Below are 20,236 nucleotides of genomic sequence, written 5' to 3' on the forward strand. Positions count from 1 at the left end.
AGGTCATATAAGTTGACAGGTAACTCACCATGGCAGATATGACTCTGACCACGTTGACAGGGTCCCCTCTACCAGGCGGAGGGATCTCACTCTTCTCCAGCACATAGAGACAGGCCTCCAGCATCCCCTCAAGGAACTGAACAGAACAGAGAGTGGGAAACAGACAGACAGGGAGAGATGGAAGACATGATAGGGGTCAACCAATGAATACATGACTTGTATTCTGTGGTTCATAAATGACTTAAATGACTGTGGTTTTCAGAATGACTGGAATTCGCCGAAAGACTTCATCGCGACCAGACTTGACTTTGAATTCCCTCCCTGTCTCGTACTTGTCCGTAGTTCCATGTGCGATCTCCAATTTGTTTCTCTGTGCCGTAGTAGAGTCTTCCTGTGTCATTCAGCACATACTCCTTCTTCTCCTCCTCATCATCCATGTACACTGTGTCATCTTAGGTGGAGTGGGAAGAGGGACAAAGATTAGGTATACATTTATCAGTTATGCATTGCAAAAATTATTTCTGTTTTTCTTAACATTTCTGAAATGTAATCTGGTGTAAAGTCCACAACACAGTCATATCTGCCACAAATAACTATTTTGATAAACACCGGGGGGAATCAGACAGAGGCAAGGATAGGGTTCACTGTTATTTGCTGAATATCTGGACCATACAAAGCAGGGAGAGTGAGTGTGGCCAGGAGAGGGTTAATCACTACTAGCAAAATGTCTGGACTTCACAAAGCAGGGAGAAGGTTTACTAGTACTAGAGGCCAGAATAGGTTTAAATGTTGCTCACTGAGGGGCCTTGCTCATTTAGAGGAAAAGGGCTGGATTGTGTGAAATCATCCTAAATGGATAATACAGGATGGAGTAAGGGCCCTTTGGGAATATCTGGTTCTCTCTTTTCCTTCCGTTTGTTGTCTTTACTGACCACATGGATGTGATTATCTGTGTGAGACACTGTGAAACAGGAGAAAGCTGTTGGGAGGAGGGATAAGAAGAAAGGGAGGCAGAGGAAAAAAGCGGGGGGGGGGGGGCGGAGGGAGTGAGAACTAGCAGAAGGGGCAGAGTGGTTAAACGAAATGTTTGGGAGCAGTGGTCAAGATGGGATGTGGGAAGGAAGAGGTACAAAAAGGCTACACAAACTAATGGCGGGAGAGGACGCTATAAAGAGGGAGTGGTAGAATCGCAAGGAGGGAGGGAGGAAGGGCAGAGATTGTGTAGAGGTTTTATGGGAGGAGGTACAGTATAGATTTGAGCTGTTGACAGGATCTAGCAGCTGAGATTTGGCTGGTTTTACTCCTTAATAAACATCTACAGCACGTAGAGAGAGAGAGAGAGAGAGAGAGCAAGGGAGGGAGAGAGCAAGGGAGGGAGAGCAGATTGCCTCCAGCAGCTGTATTACTGTCATATACTCCTACGGCGCAAGGCAGTTTGTACAGGAATTGCGCAGAAGTTCTCTTGTTTTAACTCCAGAAACCTCAAAATACAGGGTTGATTGAAAAGACAATATAGCAACATAAGGGAAAACAGGCCAAGCAGGCCAACATGTGAATTGGCAAAGACCAGAGCCCCAAGCAAATGTACGTGTGGTCTTGACGTGCAACCAGAGAATGAAACAAACTTTCTGGGTCACACTGGGTCAAGCTGTAACTTTATGATGGATAGCAGCACATTATTGGGCAGTGAGCTGAGTTTCCCGCCTATGTGCAAATTAGCGCTTCTCTGAGAGACCAAGAGGCTAAATAGAGCACAGTCCTAGAGCCAGCCTCTGTTAGACACTGAGGGTACAAAACATTAGGAACACCTGGTCTTTCCATGACATAGAAGGTGAATCCAGGTGAAAGCTATGATCCCTTATTAATGTCACCTGTTTAATCCACTTCAATCAGTGTAGATGAAGGGGAGGAGACAGGTTATAGAAGGATTTTTAAGCCTTGAGACAATTGAGACATGGATTGTGTGTGTGGCATTCAGAGGGTGAATGGGCAAGAAAAAATATGTAAGTGCCTTTGGTATGGCAGTAGGTGCCAGGCGCACCGGTTTGTGTCCAGAACTGCAACGCATCTGGGTTTTTCACACTCAACAGTTTCCCGTGAGTAACAAGAATGGTCCACCACCCAAAGGACATCCAGCCAACTTGACATAACCGTGGGAAGCATTAGAGTTAACATGGGCCAGCATCCCGATGGAACTCTTTCGACACCTTGTACTCCATGCCCTGACTTATTGAGGCTGTTCTCAGGGCAAAAGGGGGTGCAAGTCAATATTTGGAAGCTGTCCCTAATGTTTTGTACACTCAGTGTATAAACCCTAGCTCTTTTGAACTCTACGTCTACTATGTGATCTGTCACTTGGTCCTGGTGTTTAGATTGGGCCATAGGTCTGTTCCTATAGCGATGGAATAACAACATTGAAACATTAGACTTATATACAGCATTGAAGCTGAACTGTGATACAATGGAATACCTTTGTTTGACCCACTGTGTCAACTTTAGGTGAGCACGGGGGGTGGGGTTGGCACTTCAGTGGCAATGGTATGGTCCTTAACGTGCAGACCTTGCCCAATATTTATTTTTCTCCCCCTCTTCTCTCATTCCTTCCTCCCTCATTTCCCAACAGTCTTTACCTTCACACCAGGGGTTGAACAGCATGACAATGTCTCTCCTGGGGTCGTGTGTGGTTGCAGACTCGCCCTTTGGAGACTCCACCGTCACGGTGAGCTTGTACTGGCCAATCACAGCTTTGGCGTGTGAGTTGACGGACAGCTTGATCCTGTTGCCGTTCCGCTCCACTATCTTGGCCTCCCAGCGGTCGTCCTCCAGCTCTTCCACCAATTGAATGATGACGTGCGTGTTCTTTGACACCATGGGGAGGGGTCCTGTCAGACACATTAGTAAACGGTTTGTCAGGTTATCATTTATGGTCATCATAAGCTTGTGCCAAATGGCGCCCTTATATAGTGTAGTGCACTATAGGGAATAGAGGAGCCATTTCAGGTAAAGCTTCAGGGAGATTGAAGAAGTGTAATATTGGTGGAATATCATTGTAATAACAGTGTAGTGGTGCCTGAAACCCATCTCAACAAACTATGCAGTGTTCAGGACCATTGTGTTACTCCAAAAGATCGGCGTAAAGATTGATTGTTCTCTTATCTCTGATGGAAACCGTACCAACCCACATCGAATTCCTACTGCACCTTTCTTGGACTTAAGCTCTCACTCTTCACACAGAAAAAGTCCACAATACACACGCAATAATTGAAACCTGCTTTCAGTAAAATACACCATACGCACACACTAGTGTATGCACACACGCACACACATGGCTAACAGCTGCACTTGACTGGCACACACATTCTATTGCAGAGGCAGGAATCACATTCACCACATAACCAGAGGGATGGAAATTCCAATACCGTCACACTCCACTTGGCAAATGCCAATGCTGACTATTTATACAGAGTGAATGTGTGTGTAATTGCATGTGTGAAACAGCAAGAGAAAGCTCTGCAAACTATACCAGTTAAACACTGTCTTGAATTGAATTGACCTTAAAAGAGTTGAAATAAAGGTAAGATAGTGGAATGACAACGAGCGGCCTTTAAAGGTAAAGTGTAGTCTGCTGTGCAGGAACGTGAGAAAACCACAGTATCCACACCACTGTAACTCAGAGCCTGTTGTGCCAGAGAGTGACAGTGCCAAAACCAAATGTAAACCACAAGTGTGTCACTGTTATGCAGTTCAGTTCAGCTTAGGTAAACAGAGCTTAGTACTGTGAAAACTCCACTGAGAGCAAATACACAGAACGTCTTCACACATACAGTGGAGTCTGAAGTTATTGACACCCTTGATAAAGATGAGCCAAAATTTACCGTATCACATAAATAATTGAAATACTGAGCTATGTTGTATGCTCAAAACATATGGGAGAATATATCATTTTATACTAATACAACTGCTCAGAGAGAGATTTTGTTTATCAAGTACTCATTTTGATATTCTTCGTCTGTGGTCACCGACTGCCCTCTTCAATTCAAACCACAGGTTTTCAATGCGATTCAAGAGATGGCAATTGCAAAATGTTGATTTTGTGGTCAACCATTTCTTTGTGGATTTCGATGTGTGCTTGGTGTTATGGTCTTGCTGGAAGATCCACTTGCGGCCAAGTTTCCTGGCAGAGGCAAAGTTCACGATGCTGTTGACCTTAACAAGGGCCCCAGGACCAGTGGAAGCAAAATAGACCCATAACATCCAGTGGTGTGTATTCATGGTTGCCAAGGGAAGCCAGACTTCCCCAAAAAAATGTACCAAGAAATTAAAAAATTATTTTGTCTCTCTGTGTTTCATAATTCTCCAATTCGCAAGAGGCTGAATGTATCTCACCAGAAAAAGCATCTGAGTGAGCAAAACAGCGTCCCTCTGTATCTGTATGTGTAGCCCATCTATCTGATGCTGTCTGGTCAAAAAGAGTATGGCATTGTTGCCGCCTGTAGCATTGAATGCAGGTAAAGTCAGCGAGCATTTGGCCTCCCTTTATAAAATAAAAGCCAATCAGCGTTGAGCTAAACTGAGCTCAACTGAATGGTTCTGGCGCACCAAAAAAAGGGTCAAGGGCCCATATCTTACCAATCACATCAAAAGCCATATGTCATTGACCAAATTTGTAAAAATTATTGCAACTCGCTGTGTTGTTGTCCTTTGATGGCTAGCTAGCTAAAATTGGCCCTTTCCTAAATTAGCCATGGATGGAGATAGAGATTTGGACTTGTGGTTTTACTTAATTCTCTGTTCAGGCCAATGATTATGACGGTGATTCTGATCCAACCATAAATTCATACATTGTGACTCTGGCTTGAGAGGATGGAAGTTCAATATGTAGCTATATGTAGTAGGCTAATGTTTATATTTGGATGTAGTCTATCACAGTGCCATCCGTTTTGTCACCAACGCCCCATATACTATCCACCACTGCGACCTGTATGCTCTAGTTGGCTGGCCCTCACTACATATTCGTCACCAAACCCACTGGCTCCAGGTCATCTATAAGTCCTTGCTAGGTAAAGCCCCACCTTATCTCAGCTCACTGGTCACCATAGCAACACCCACCCATAGCACGTGCTCCAGCAGGTATATTTCACTGGTCATGACCAAAGCCAACACTTACTTTGGCCGCCTTTCCTTCCAGTTCTCTGCTGCCAATGACTGGAACGAATGTCAAAAATCACAGAATCCCTCTCTAACTTTAAGCATCATCTGTCAGAGCAGCTAACCGATCACTGTACATGTACACAGCCAATCTGTAAATAGCCCACCCTACTACCTCATCCCCATATTGTTACTTGTCCTCTTGCTATTTTGCACCCCAGTATCTCTACTTGCACATCATCATCTGCACATCTATCACTCCAGTGTTAATGCTAAATTGTAATTATTTTGCCTCTATGGCCTCTATGGCCTATTTATTGCCTCTTCTACATTTGCACACATATATTTTTCTATTGTGTTATTGTTTGTTTATGTGTAACTCTGTGTTGTTGTTTTTGTCACACTTTATCTTTGCCAGGTCGCAGTTGTAAATGAGAACTTGTTCAATAAATAAATAACAATTATTTATTTTTGCAATATTCAATTGGTAGTTAAGGTCTTGTTGGACTCGGGAGAGGCAAAGGTGCTGTGTGTCCTCTGAAACACAACCCAGCCAAGCTGCACTGCTTCTTGACACAATGCTCATTTAACCAGGAAGCCAGCCACACCAATGTGTCGGAGAAAACACCATACACCTGGCGACCGTGTCAGCGTGCATTGCGCCCGGCCCACCACAGGAGTGGCTAGAGCACAATGAGACAAGGACAACCCAGCCAGCCAGCCAAACCCTCCTCTAACCCAGACAATGCTGGCCAATTGTGTGCTGCCTCACAGCCAGCTGCAACACAGCCTGGGATCGAACCAGGATCGGAAGTGATGCAGTGCCTTAGACCGCTGCGCCACTCGGGAGGCCATAGTAGGCTAATGTTAACTAGCTGGCCCATCATTGCCAATGAAAGGAAGTTAGGCTAGCGAGCAAACATGAACTTGATTGACCATGCTTTGGGTCATGTAACTGTTTGTTAAATGCAATATGCTTTGTGGACTCCACCGGACAGATGTTGCTCTCCGGTTTTGTGATGAAAAAGGTGTGGTTGAATTTATTCTGCAGCTGTCTTCTTATTGTCTCGGCCTTAGGCTTATATATCACGGTGGCAAGGCATATGAACTAACAGGTTATAGAGTGGCGCAGTGGTCTAAGACAAGAGGTGTCACTGCAGTACCTGGTACGAATCCAGGCTGCATCACATCCAGCTGTGATTGGGAGTCCCGTAGGGCGGTGCACAATTGGCCGAGTGTAGTCCGGGTTTGGCTGTTATTGTAAATTAGAATGTGTTCTTTACTGACTTGCCTAGTTAAATAAAGAATAGGTTAAAAAAAAATTGCGAACTATGCAATTATCACAACACATAGGTTGTAATATATATATTTTTTCCTGGCTTGGCTTCCTCAGTGATTTTACCCACTCAAAGCTACTGGTAACATCAAAGATCCACCACCATATTTTACAGTAGGTATGGGGTTATTTTCTTCTTATGCATCCTGATTTCGACGTTAAACCCACCACTGGTGTGTGTGGCCAAAGAGCTCTATTTTCATGTAATCTGACCATAGCTGTCACGCCCTGACCGTAGAGATCTTTTTATGTCTCTATGTTTGGTCAGGGTGTAATTTGGGTGGGCATTCTATGTTCATTTTCTATGTTTTGTATTTCTTTGGTTTTGGCCGGGTGTGGTTCTCAATCAGAGGCAGCTGTCTATCGTTGTCTCTGATTGAGAACCATACTTAGGTAGCTTTTCCCCACCAATGCTTTGTGGGTAGTTGTTTTCTGTTTTTTTGTCTTCACCAGACAGAACTGTTTCGTGTTGTTACATTTTGTTATTTTGTCTCAGTGTTCAGTTTTTTTATAAGTAATCATGAACACTTCCCACGCTGCGCTTTGGTCCACACCTTCTTCATACGACGGCCGTTACAATAGCACCCGTTTCAACCCAAGTGCCAATGCCGTATAGCAAACTCCAGGTGTTTACATTTGTTGGATGACATGAAAATAGAGCTCTTTGGCCACGCACACCAGTGGTGGGTTTGGCGTTGAAATGAGAATGCATAAGAGTCTTTCTATAAGTAAAGGGACCAATGTGTGACATCAGGGTCAACATTTCAAAATGGTTTGATATACATTTAAATATGATTTTCTTGTAGCTTCACATGTGTAGTTACAGGAATAAGAGTCTAGATTTAGGCACAATGATACCATGACTCCTAGCAACAACAAATCATCTACATGTCATTCAAAATGTTCTTTGTCATGCCTCGTAGTCAGGGCTGTTTGTGCTTTAGTCAACTTCTCTATCAATTATAGACATGCTAAACCTATTTAAAAAAAAATATATATATATATATAAAAACAACAGCATTTCTATATTTGTAATAGTTGATATAATAATTTAATACAATAATATAATACAATGGGTTCTGTCAACAAAATTATTCGACAATAATAACCAATAATGAAATCATTATAATCAGTCAACTCTTCAAGTAGTGTTTGTGTGTGAAAACTAGACATCATGCCCTTGCTTCCTCTGTCCTTGTTTCCTCCACTCCTTGCCTTTCCTTGAAAGTGCATTGGAGCCCAATGTGGTTTGAGAGGGAGGTGAGCAATGGAGGAAACAAAGGGAGAATCTCAATTGCATTTCATTCATTCCTTAAGTCCTCTCTCCTCGCCTCCTTCTCAAGACCCATCGGATAAGAAGGTGAGAGGGGCGGGACCTCTGACCTTTTCATCCAATGGGTTTTGAGAAAGAGACAAGGAGAGAGAATGCAACGAATCAAGGAAATGCAATTGAGGACAGAGGAAGCAAGTACTTGACAGCTATTACATATTTTTGGACAGGGTCAGACTGACTGACTGACTGAGCTACCATAATACCTATGGCCTGTCCAGAAACAACCCCTAACCCCTACTGCCCAGTCTAGACACTTCTGGAGATCTGAGAGGGATTGATAGGTGGTGACATGGTGAGAGCACCACCTTACCCTCTGACAGGCTTGGTGGAATTTTGGCGGTATTGCTTACACCTGTCCAATTCTCTCAGATCTCCACAAGTGTCTAGGGGTAGGGGCTAGGGGTTGTTTCTGGACAGGATCGCACAACCCTTTCGTGTGTGTGGTGGACCTACATCCCAACACTTGAGGAATTGCTTGGCTGTTTAATTCCATTGATATACATACAGATTTGCACAGGTGTAAGCTGGACACACCCACAGCACCCTATCAGACTGATCAGACAGGTCTGGGTGGCTGGAGACCTGCTGTAAACAGTGAACGGATATACAGTACCAGTCAAACGTTTGGACACACCTACTCATTCAAGGGTTTTTCTTTATTTTTTACTATTTTCTACATTGTAAAATAATAGTGAAGACATCAAAACTATGAAATAACACATATGGAATCATGTAGTAACCAAGAAAGTGTTAAACAAATCCAAATATTTTTTATATTTGAGATTCTTCAAGGTAGCCACCCTTTGCCTTGATGACAGCTTAGCACACTGTTGGCATGCTCTCAACCAGCTTCATGAGGTAGTCACCTGGAAGATATTTCAATTAACAGGTGTGCCTGTTTTGGTAAAAGCTGAGGGATGGGGCTAGAGAAATGTAACCACTCTCAGATGAATACACAGAGCAAGGACTGACCATCCATGATTTCAACATTATTGTTTTAACCATGCTATGAAGCAGTGTTGTTTACGTTTACAAAGTCTAAAAACATAGGAGAAAAACAAGCTTATATTTTGGGTTCTCAAGGAGTGATAGTTGAACTAAACTCATGAGGCATTTATAAGTTATATTCTTCAAGAATCAATGGATATATATTATTCCAAGTCCAAAAATGGATGTAGCAACTACATTTAAGTCTATCAAAAGTGTGCAAGTTTGAGCATGTGTCCATTAGGCATAAGGATTTTCTTTTTTTTATCAGCATGATTTAGATTGAGCAATAAAAGCCACACTTTTATTCTATAGGCTGGGATCCGCACTATGCAGCTGTTGCAAGAGTGCATTTTTCACTGGCTGTCCACTGGTTTCAAAAACAATGATTGATAGGCAGCTTAAACTTGTTGAATTCAACCATTATTGACTTCAAATACACATTTAGATTTGTGAACAGCCATCCACAACAACCACAATCCATAAGGCGCAAATAGCTAAATGAGAGAGCAGCAGTGCGATTCACATCAATGCCCTATGTAAATATCATTAATAAGTGAAATCCGTATCGCCATAGTCTACACCACTGCTGTCATCCTTACCTCCAAGCGTTTATTCAACAGCAGTCGCACCATTGGAAGACATGGCTTGGACTGTATCCTACAAAAGCCTATTCCTGCTCTTTCCCCGCGATCCATCAAACCCATTTGGTGTGTCATCATAGCGTGACTTGTGGTCAGACTCCCTTTTTTCAATGCTGATTTGTAATGTTATTGAGAAAACAGAGAAGTGTCAAAGATTTTTTTCCGCAATCATCTTTTCCGAATATAAAAGTGATTTTCTAAGTAATCATCTAGTTTTTCGAAAGTATCTGTTAACTCATAAAAAATATTTTTGCTGGTAATTTAACGAATTACAGTTACCGTTTTTTTTTAGTAATCCCCAACCATGGCCCTAGCTATAGTTAGTCAGTGGTTAGTCACATCTAACTAGTCAGTGGTTGCACATCTAACTAGCTGGAATGAAGAAAAGGTGTGACATGCAAATACAGTACCAGTCAAAAGTTTGGACACACCTACTCATTCAAGGGTTTTTCTTTATTTTCACTATTTTCTGCTTTGTAGAAGGCCTATGAAATAACACATATGGAATCATGTAGTAACCAAAAAAGTTAAGGTTAACGTTTTTCGTCATGAATCTGGAGGCAGCTCTGCAGAGTGGTCACTAGCTGGCACTGCCACAAAGTCATAAAATATGATTTTAAACATAACCCTGACCTTAACCCTAACTTTAACCACACTGCTAACCTTAATGCCTAACCTTAACCTTAAAAGGGATAATCCACCCCCAGAAAAAATAACAATTTCCCCCATAATTAAGTGGTCTGTCTGGAAATCTTGTCATACGCGTCATAGCTACATGGTTCTCGTCACTGTGGATAACACACTATCACATTTCATAACGCTTTTTAAATAATTACCTGCACTCCAGATCGCCAAATAAGCCTATATCAGTGGTGGTCGGTGCCATTTAAAATGAGGGAGGACGATTTTGTTTTTCTATTATGACTGTCATTCATATTATATTCACCCAGTTCAATGTACATTGAGAGGTTTAGGCTACTACATGATACTCATTTTCCCTATACCCATAATGAGGTTGCTACAACCTAACATATAAATGACGGTTTACAACGTAGATGCACACAGGTCGAGAGAAAAATGTGAGGTGACACATTCAATACCGCCTTGCACACTCTTGCCTGCATCTAGCTGATCTAGGGTGTAATTATTAGTCCAACAGTTACAAACGAGAGTTTCTATTGGACAAATTCCAGTATGTTTATCACCGTTCCATTTGCTTCCATTTAATAAACGTTTTTCAACAGAATCACATATAAACGCAGTACACTTTCATAGCAGCCACGTTGTATTCCTTCTCGCATCTACAGGCGCTCCTCCTCTCACCTTTTCCCTTCCCTTGTGTACTTCAATGCACAACACATAAGCTGTGTGTGACCAACCAAGCTAAAAAAACTTCCCAAGCCAAACCATATCATAACAATCATGCAGTACAGTATACAGTCAGTAAGCAGTTTAGCAGTTACACCGGCAGGCACTGGTGGCAGTACATTTATAAAACATTTTCCACACCTGGTAGTTTGGTGGATGGGACCAACAGCTCTCTTTAACCTAGAGGGAAACCAGTGGTTCCATCTCCTTTATACCATGTTTATTGTAGGATGACAATGTCTGTATTTTCAATTTCTTTGATGAAGTCTGGGTTCCTGCTCTTTAGGCCAAAGGATGACCTCAGACCTTGTATATTCCAGGATGAGATTGTAAAAGCTTTGTGTTCCATAGTGTCCAGTGTTGATTTTGTGAGGTTTAGGTCCAGACCATTACAGTAGGTGTGAGCAGAGCATGTTGAGCATGTGATACATACCTCTTAGGTCGCAGGATGGGGCTTGGGCAGGTGTAATATTGGGGGTTGGGCCTGTTGCTCTGCTCACGGCCTGGACATATGTCCTGCTGTCATGTTGAGATCCTTGCCGCAGGGGTGGGGGGCATGGGTTGGGCAGAAGGAGTGTAACCGATGTGAAATGGCTAGCTAGTTAGCGGTGGTGCGCGCTAATAGCATTTCAATCGGTGACGTCAATCGCTTTGAGACCTTGAAGCCGGGTCACGGCACCAATGTAACAGTTTAACTTTAGTCCGTCCCCTCGCCCCGACCTGGGCGCGAACCAGGGACCCTCTGCACACATCAACAACAGTCACCCACAAAGCATCGTTACCCATCGCTCCACAAAATCCGCGGCAAGGGGAATCACTACTTCAAGGTCTCAGAGCAAGTGACGTCACCGATTGAAAGGCTATTAGCGCGCGCCATCGCTAACTAGCTAGCCATTTCACATCCGTTACAGGAGCATAGGTCTGATATGGGGGGGGGGCTATATAGAGTGTGGCCAGGGTTTGCTTGGGGTGGTCTTAGCTGGTTGGGGTATGGCTGGTGATGCAGTGGTCTGGGTGTAGGTCCTCTTGACGTGGGTTCTCTCGATGCAGGTCCTTTAGGAGGGGGTCTTGCAAGTCTGGGAGGGTGTCTTGCTGGTCTGGGCGGGGTGTCCGTTGCTCTCTTGTTCCTGTGAGGTGCTGGGGCTATGGTTGAGGTTGACGTCCTTCAGGGTCCTGGCAAAAGTTGGGATTGCTGCCTTGTAAAGGCGAACCTGGTCGTAAAGGCTGTTCAAGTCCAGGGTGGAGTGGTGGGCCAGGTAGACATTAGGTTTTGAGGCAAAGTCTTGCTGGTCTGTTTTGTGGGTTTGTTCTGTCTGTATTGTGTGGACTAGCTCTCTCACCTATTTGAGCAGCTAACCAATCGCTGCAGCTGTACATAGCCCATCTGAAAATAGCCCATCCAATCTACCTACCTCATCCCCATATTGTTTTTTTATTTACTTTTCTGCTCTTTTGCACACCAGTATTTCTACTTGCACATCATCATCTGCACATCTATCCCTCCAGTGTTAACTTGCTAAATTGTAATTACTTCGCTACTATGGCCTATTTATTGCCTTACCTTCTCACGCCATTTGCACACACTGTATATAGACTATAGACTATTTATATATATATATTTTGTAAATTAGCGCAGCCATGTCCTGCACCATTACTGTCCCAGACTTGCAGACGTTGACAGAGGTTGTTTGAATTTCCTCAAAGTCTAGTATTCTGAGTTTCCACCCTGGGCCAATACCCTCTCTCTTGACATAGGTGTAGTGTGCTCTTATAGCACTTTGCCGTTACAGGGGATGGTCTGTGTGGAAAATGAAGTTGCTAAAGGTTCCCCTCTTCGTAGCAGTCAGTAGCTAGTGTCTCTGGATTGTCTTTGAAGAGCTTTTTTTTGTACTTATTCTGTCCGCGTATTGTTATTTTCAATATCCATGGGGGTACTGTATTGTAATAACTACTGGACAGGGATATGCCATGGGGGCTTCAAAGTCCTCTACATTTGGTTGGGGGGGGGGGGGGGGGGTGGGCTGTGAAACTCTCCTGCCATTATTAGACTCAATAGTTTTCACACCTCTCGCTTCACACTTCAGTGCTAATTGATCAGGTCAGTTTCTTTAATAGCAGCTTGGTAGCTTTGTTTTATTTTTTATTTTTTTATTTATTTCACCTTTATTTAACCAGGTAGGCTAGTTGAGAACAAAATCTAATTTCAACTGCGACCTGGCCAAGATAAAGCAAAGCAGTTCGACACATACAACAACACAGAGTTACACATGGAATAAACAAACATACATTCAATAATACAGTAGAAAAAAAGTCTATATACATTGTGTGCAAATGAGGTAAGACAAGGGAGGTACTGCAATAAATAGGCCATGGTGGCGAAGTAATTACAATAAAGCAATTAAACACTGGAATGGTAGATGTACAGAAGATGAATGTGCAAGTAGAGATACTGGGGTGCAAAGGAGCAATAAATAGGATAAATAAATAAATAAATACAGTATTGGGATGAGGTAGTTGGATGGCCTTTTTACAGATGGGCTATGAACAGGTGCAGTGATTTGCTTTGGGGGGAAATTGGCTTTGGGGGTGACCAGTGAGATATACCTGCTGGAGCGCGTGCTACGGGTGGGTGCTGCTATGGTGACCAGTGAGCTGAGATAAGGCGGGGCTTTACCTAGCAAAGACTTGTAGATGACCTGGAGCCAGTGGGTTTGGCGACGAGTATGAAGCGAGAGCGTACAGGTCGCAGTGGTGGGTAGTATCTGGGGCTTTGGTGACAAAACGGATGGCACTGTGATAGACTGCATCCAATTTGTTGAGTAGAGTGTTGGAGGTTATTTTGTAAATGACATCGCCGAAGTCGAGGATCAGTAGGATGGTCAGTTTTACGCGGGTATGTTTGGCAGTATGAGTGAAGGATGCTTTGTTGTGAAATAGGAAGCCGATTCTAGATTACATTTTGGATTAGAGATGTTTAATGTGAGTCTGGAAGGAGAGTTTACAGTCTAACCAGACACCTAGGTATTTATAGTTGTCCACATATTCTAAGTCAGAACCGTCCAGAGTAGTGATGCTGGACGGGTGGGCAGGTGCGGGCAGCGATTGGTTGAAGAGCATGCATTTAGTTTTACTTGCATTTAAGAGCAGTTGGAGGCCACGGAAGGAGAGTTGTATGGCATTGAAGCTCGTCTGGAGGTTAGTTAACACAGTGGCCAAAGAAGGGCCAGAAGTAATAAATAGTAGCCTTATTTATTAAGCTTTATATAACAAAATTACCTAGAGAATATTGTATTTTACTTTTTGGCTTCAGAAGTAGCTTCAGACTGAATATTACTCACTCAGTTTTGCGTTGGATGGTTTTTCCACAGTCTGCTGTGTTTCTTCAGCAGGTTTTGGTTTGTTAGAAGTTTTTTCTTGATAGTCCTTGGTAGTAATAGTCCATTCAGGTAATTTTGTCCAAAATCAAGGTTTTAGGTATGGAATTGTGATTTGGATTGAAGGTTTTGATGTTGAGGTTAGTATCCTGCATAAGTCCTAGTGAAAAAAAATCACGTTTATCTACATTTATCCAACTCTAATTCTATATTTTTGCAGAAGAACTCAGGAGCCCATGTTCTCTAGTGTCTCTGTTAGTGTCCTCTTGTCTGGACCTCATTACTACAGAGGTTTAGAGTGTGAAGACCACAGTCACAGCCTCTCACTAATCAAACACAGCACTGAACACATTTCCATCAACTGTGTGTCTTGGGTGAGGGGTTGTGCATGTTGGGTGGGGGCTTTTGTGTATGTGCATGTGTGCGTGCCCGTGTGTGCGTGCGTGTTTGTGCGTCTGTGTGTAAGCAATGTGAATAATGTGAACAATTCTCATGTGTCACAGCTGCTTCAGCCTGTGTTCCCTCCCTGTTTCCGGGGAGCCTGGGAAACTGCTGGACACGTATGTCCTACTACTCCATACTGTATGATATGATGCAAAAAACATACTGTACCAAGGAATATAACACAATAGCCTTTTTGTGACAGACATCAAGGTCAGACTTACCTGTCTTGAGGTCCAGGTGGAGTTTGTCTGTGTTGGAGTTGAAAGGTCGCGACAGGTCCAGTTCTATCTGGAAGGTCTGGCCACGTCGGATGATGAGCGCGTTGCCATGGTAATGGTCGGTGTGATGCTCCATGCGGTTCTGACCCGTTTTAGAGCTCAGTAGATCCACCGAGTGCACTGACAACATCAACTCTGAGAGAGAGAGAGAGAGAGAGAGAGAGAGAGAGAGAGAGAGAGGAGAGAATGAGAATGAGAAATTGAAAAAGTTAATGCAATGGTCATTGCTTATAGGTAGGGCCAGGATTTTTTCCCATCTACATGGGCTTAGCATTATGAACTAATTAACTTGACTGAGACTTTACCTTCCAGCTCATTGTCTCCAGTGTGGGGCTGAGGGGGCTCAGGAAGCGGGGCCGGTTTCACCACTTCGTCCTTGACAACTGTATCTGTGATGTCGTACAAGCTGCTCTGGCGTGGCCAGCAGCAGCATATCTTCTGAAAACCCTGGAGACAGCCCCCCTGCTCCTTAGACTCCGCCTCCTCCTGGTTGGTTGCCTCTACTATGGTCAGGGCATTGCCATGGAAACGGCCCCGATCAGAACCGCTCGCCGTCAATCGTTCTCCTGGCATTCTGAAAGGGGTGCTACAAAAGATAAAGTTAGAGATGAGATAGTAAGATTGAGATTGTAAGAAACCGTAAGATTGGTCATGCAGACAGTCATAAATAAATAATAATGATGCATAATGAGGAGTGCCCAGTTCAATCTATGAAATAACATCAAATGAAGATGCAAAAGCATGTCAACAATTCAATGTGAGAGAGGTTAAGTGCACACATATCAGCCGGACAACACAGCGCACAATTGTCTACTGAGAAAGACTGTTAACATTACTACTCCTATAGTTCAGCCTGTATTTCCCCAATGTAAACCTCTCTTCTGCATGTTCTCTCTGCTTACATATCTTCTCCACCTCTTTTCCTCCCTCCATTCCTGAAACCAGCTTGTTTTCTTCTTAAACTTTTCCAACAATTACACCATTCTTGACTCACACTCTTTACAACAGCCTGCTGTTCCCAAATTCCCCAAACACCCCAACATTCCTCTTGACTGATACCTGACCCTATAGCCCCACCCAGCCACAGATGTGTGTGTAATCTCTAGATATGATGGGGACCATTTATCATATTGTCATGACAATGCAAAATGCTTCATTATTCAGTTAGTCTAGTTCATCTGTTTATACCACCATTCATCGAACTGCAAGGTTAAAAGAACCATGAGACTATGAAACTCTGGATCCAGGCTACAAATCTAAACATAATGGGGGTTCAAAGGTCAAATGTCAAAGGTCAGGAGAGGTAAAAACAAGAGCATGAGGCATGTTTACAAGAAGACCAAGATAAGTTTCCAACCATGGTCTCCATCTGTACTGTTTCTTCCGGCTGTGTCTAAACAAAAAAGCCACTTTGGCTCAGGCCTGGGTTATCTCCCAGGACCCAAACAATTTACATTTACATTTTAGTCATTTAGCAGACACTCTTATCCAGAGCGACTTACAGTAGAGTGCATACATTTTATTACATTTTTTACATACTGAGACAAGGATATCCCTACCGGCCAAACCCTCCCTAACCCGGACGACGCTATGCCAATTGTGCGTCGCCCCACGGACCTCCCGGTTGCGGCCGGCTGCGACAGAGCCTGGGCGCGAACCCAGCCCAGCCTGGGCGCGAACCCAGAGACTCTGGTGGCGCAGCTAGCACTGCGATGCAGTGCCCTAGACCACTGCGCCACCCGGGAGGGCGCCACTCCACAGGGACAATGAAGTCCCTGTGGAGCCAGTTTGGTCTGATGAATCCCTTTTGTAAAACACTCACTGCCCTAATGAGCCATAAGCCCTGCACATAGTTAGGAGAAATAAAAGCGGAGTTGTAAACAATTATGTTTACTTTTATGATTTGCATTGGCAAGACAGAACAGCTGCCTCCGGTAAGACAAGTGGTGGCGGTCTGTGTCTATTTGTCAATAACAGCTGGTGCGCAAAATCAAATATTAGTCTTGAGGTTTTGCTCACCTGAGGTAGAGTATCTCATGATAACCTGTAGACCACACTATTTACCAAGAGAGTTTTCTTCTAAGACCGCACTCAACGAGCTGTATAAAGCCATAAGCAAACAAGAAAATGCTCATCCAGAGGCGGTGCTCCTAGTGGCCGGGGACTTTAATGCAGGGAAACTTAAATCCGTTTTACCTCATTTCCACTATCATGTCACATGTGCAACCAGAGGGGGAAAAAAACTCTAGACCACCTTTATTCCACACACAGACACGCATACAAAGCCCTCCCTCACCCTCCATTTGGCAAATCTGACCATAATTATATCCTCCTGATTCCTGCTTACAAGCAACAACTAAAGCAGGAAGTACCAGTGACTCACTCAATATGGAAGTGGTCAGATGACGCAGATGCTAAGCTACAGGACTGTTTGGCTAGCACAGACTGGAATATGTTCTGGGAGTCATTCGATGGCATTGAGGAGTACACCACATCAGTCACCGGCTTCATTAATAAGTGCATCGATGACGTTGTCCCCCACAGTGACCGTACGTACATACCCAAACCAGAAGCCATGTGTAGGAGCCGTTTTGGCCTGTTTATGTGATGTGCATATGTTGTCTGTCAAGGGTTATTTTGTAATTGTATTGTATACTAGAGGGCATTAAATGTTGGGGTCATGGGTCACTGGTCACATGTGTATATAGGTAGCACAGGTGACCAGGAAGAGTTAGCACAGGTGAGAGGAGAGGGCATACAGTTCTTACCGTATCACAGATATAGCTTATAGAATGCATCTCTCTGTACCTTTTTGTATAGGAATATGTGTTTTGGAGCTATTCATATTTTATATGTGCAATACAGGGGTACTTCACACCAAAAGAGTAACGTTTGGAAAGTTGTTATGGACAGCTCTCTCCTGTGCCAGTGGCTTTTCGTAGGGAATCGCCACCACCATGGATTACAGGCAACATCCACACTGAGTTAAAGGCTAGAGCTGATGCTTTCAGGGCGCGGGACTCTAACCCGGATGCTTATAAGAAATCCCGCTAGGCCCTCAGACGAACCATCAAACCAAATACTGGACTAAGATTGAATCCTACTGCACCGGCTCTGACGCTCGTCGGATGTTGCAGAGCTTGCAAACTATTACGGACTATAAAGGGAAGCCCAGCCGCGAGCTGCCCAGTGAAGCAAGCCTACCAGACGAGCTAAATGACTTCTATGCGCGCTTTGAGACAAGCAACACTGAAGCACGGATGACCGCACCAGCTGTTCCGAATGACTGTGTGATCATGCCACCGTAGCTGATGTGAGTAAGACCTTTAACCAGGCCAACCTTCACAAGGCCACAGGGCCAGACGGATTACCAGGATGTGTACTTCGAGCATGCGCTGACCAACTGGCAAGTGTCTTCAATGACATTTTCAACATGTCCCTGGCCAAGTCTGTAATATCTACATGTTTCAAGCAGACCAACATAGTCCCTGTGCCCAAGAACACCAAGGTAACCTGCCTAAATGGGGCTACCGAGTGGCGCAGTGGTCTAAGGCACTGCATCTCAGTGCTAGAGGCGTCACTACAGACACACTGGTTCGAATCCAGGCTGTATCACAACCGGCCATGATTGGGAGATCCATAGGGTGGTGCACAATTGGCCCACCGTCGTCCGGGTTTGGCCGGTGTAGACTGTCATTGTAAATAAGAATTTGTTCTTAAGTGACTTGCCAAGTTAAATAAAGGTTAAATTCACATCTGTAGCCATGAAGTGCTCACATGAACACCATCATCACAGAAACCCTAGACCCACTCCAATTTGCATACCGCCCCAACAGATCCACAGATGACGGAGTCTCTATTACACTCAACACTGCCCTTTCCCACTTGGACAAAAGGAACCTACGTGAGAATGCTGGTCATTGACTACAGCTCAGCGTTCAACACCATAGGGCCCACAAGGCTCATCACTAAGCTAAGGACCATTGGACTAAACACCTGCACCTGGATCCTGGACTGCCTGATGGGCCGCCCCCAGGTGGTAAGGGTAGGCAACAACACATCTGCCACGCTGATCCTCAACACAGGGGCCCCTCAGGGGTGCATGCTTAGTCCCCTCCTGTAATCCCTGTTCACCCATGACTGCATTGCCAAGCACGACTCCAACACCATCAATCCGTTTTCCGATGACATAACGGTGGTAGGCCTGATCACCGACGACCGCCTATAGGGAGGAGGTCAGAGACGTTGCAGTGTGGTGCTAGGACCTCAACCTCTCCCTCAACATGATCAAAACAAAGGAGATGATTGTGGACTACAGAAAAAGGAGGACCGAGCATGCCCCCATTCTCATTGATGGGGCTGTAGTGGAGCAGGTTGAGAGCTTCTCAACAAACTATCATGGTCCAAAAACACCAAGACAGTTGTGAAGACGGCAACGCCTATTCCCCCTCAGGAGACTGAAAAGATTTGGCATGTGTCCTCAGATCCTCAAAAAGTTCTACAGCTGCACCATCGAGAGCATCCTGACTGGTTGCATCATCGCCTGGTATAGCAACAGCTCGGCCTCCGACCACAAGGCACTACAGAGGGTAGTGAGTACGGCCCAGTACATCACTGGGGCCAAGCTTCCTGCCATTCAGCGCCTATATACCAGGCGGTGTCAGACGAAGACTCCAGCCACCCTAGTCATAGACTACTCTCTCTGCTAACGCATGGCAAGAATGCCAAGTCTAGGTCCAGAGGCTTCTTAATCTCCCCCCAAGCCATAAGACTACTGAACAGCTAATCAAATGGCTACCCGGACTATTTGCATTGACCCCCACTTTTTTTACACGGCTGCTACTCGCTGTTTTTTATCTATGCATAGTCACTTTACCCCTACATACATGTACAGTACCAGTCAAAAGTTTGAACACACCTACTAATTGTTCTTTATTTTTACTATTTTCTACATTGTAGAATGATAGTGAAGACATGACAACTATGAAATAACACATATTGAATCATGTAGTAACCAAAAAAGTGGTAAACAAGTCTAAACATATTTTACATTTGAGATTCTTCAAAGTAGTCAACCTTTGACTTGATGACAGCTTTGCACACTCTTGGCATTCTCTCGACTAACCTGTACCCCCACACATCAACTCATTACTGGTACCCCCTGTATATAGTCTCGTTATTGTTATTATATTGTTGCTCTTTTATTTTCTACTTTAGTTTATTTAGTAAATATTTTTCTTAACTGCATTGTTGGTTAAGGGCTTGTAAGTAAACATTTCACGGCAAGGTCTACTCCTGTTGTATTCGGCACATGAAACAAATAA

The 20,236-nt window shown here is 44.0% G+C and overlaps 1 protein-coding gene across 1 annotated transcript in view; it reads right to left on the reverse strand.

Annotated features, from left to right (window-relative positions):
- The window catches only part of LOC120020066 (protein-glutamine gamma-glutamyltransferase K-like), a 44,963-nt gene that overhangs the window by 16,560 nt on the left and 8,167 nt on the right, over window positions 1-20,236 (reverse strand). The window contains exons 2-6 of the mRNA XM_038963501.1: window positions 15,218-15,498; window positions 14,856-15,047; window positions 2,631-2,882; window positions 333-451; window positions 29-136 (exon numbers count right to left, since the gene is read on the reverse strand). Coding sequence (XP_038819429.1) covers window positions 29-136; window positions 333-451; window positions 2,631-2,882; window positions 14,856-15,047; window positions 15,218-15,485 — 939 coding nt within the window. The 5' untranslated portion in view covers window positions 15,486-15,498. The remainder of the gene's footprint in view (window positions 1-28; window positions 137-332; window positions 452-2,630; window positions 2,883-14,855; window positions 15,048-15,217; window positions 15,499-20,236) is intronic.

This window comes from Salvelinus namaycush, chromosome 25, assembly GCF_016432855.1.
Source record: "Salvelinus namaycush isolate Seneca chromosome 25, SaNama_1.0, whole genome shotgun sequence".
In the NCBI taxonomy this organism is placed as follows: Eukaryota; Metazoa; Chordata; class Actinopteri; order Salmoniformes; family Salmonidae; genus Salvelinus; species Salvelinus namaycush.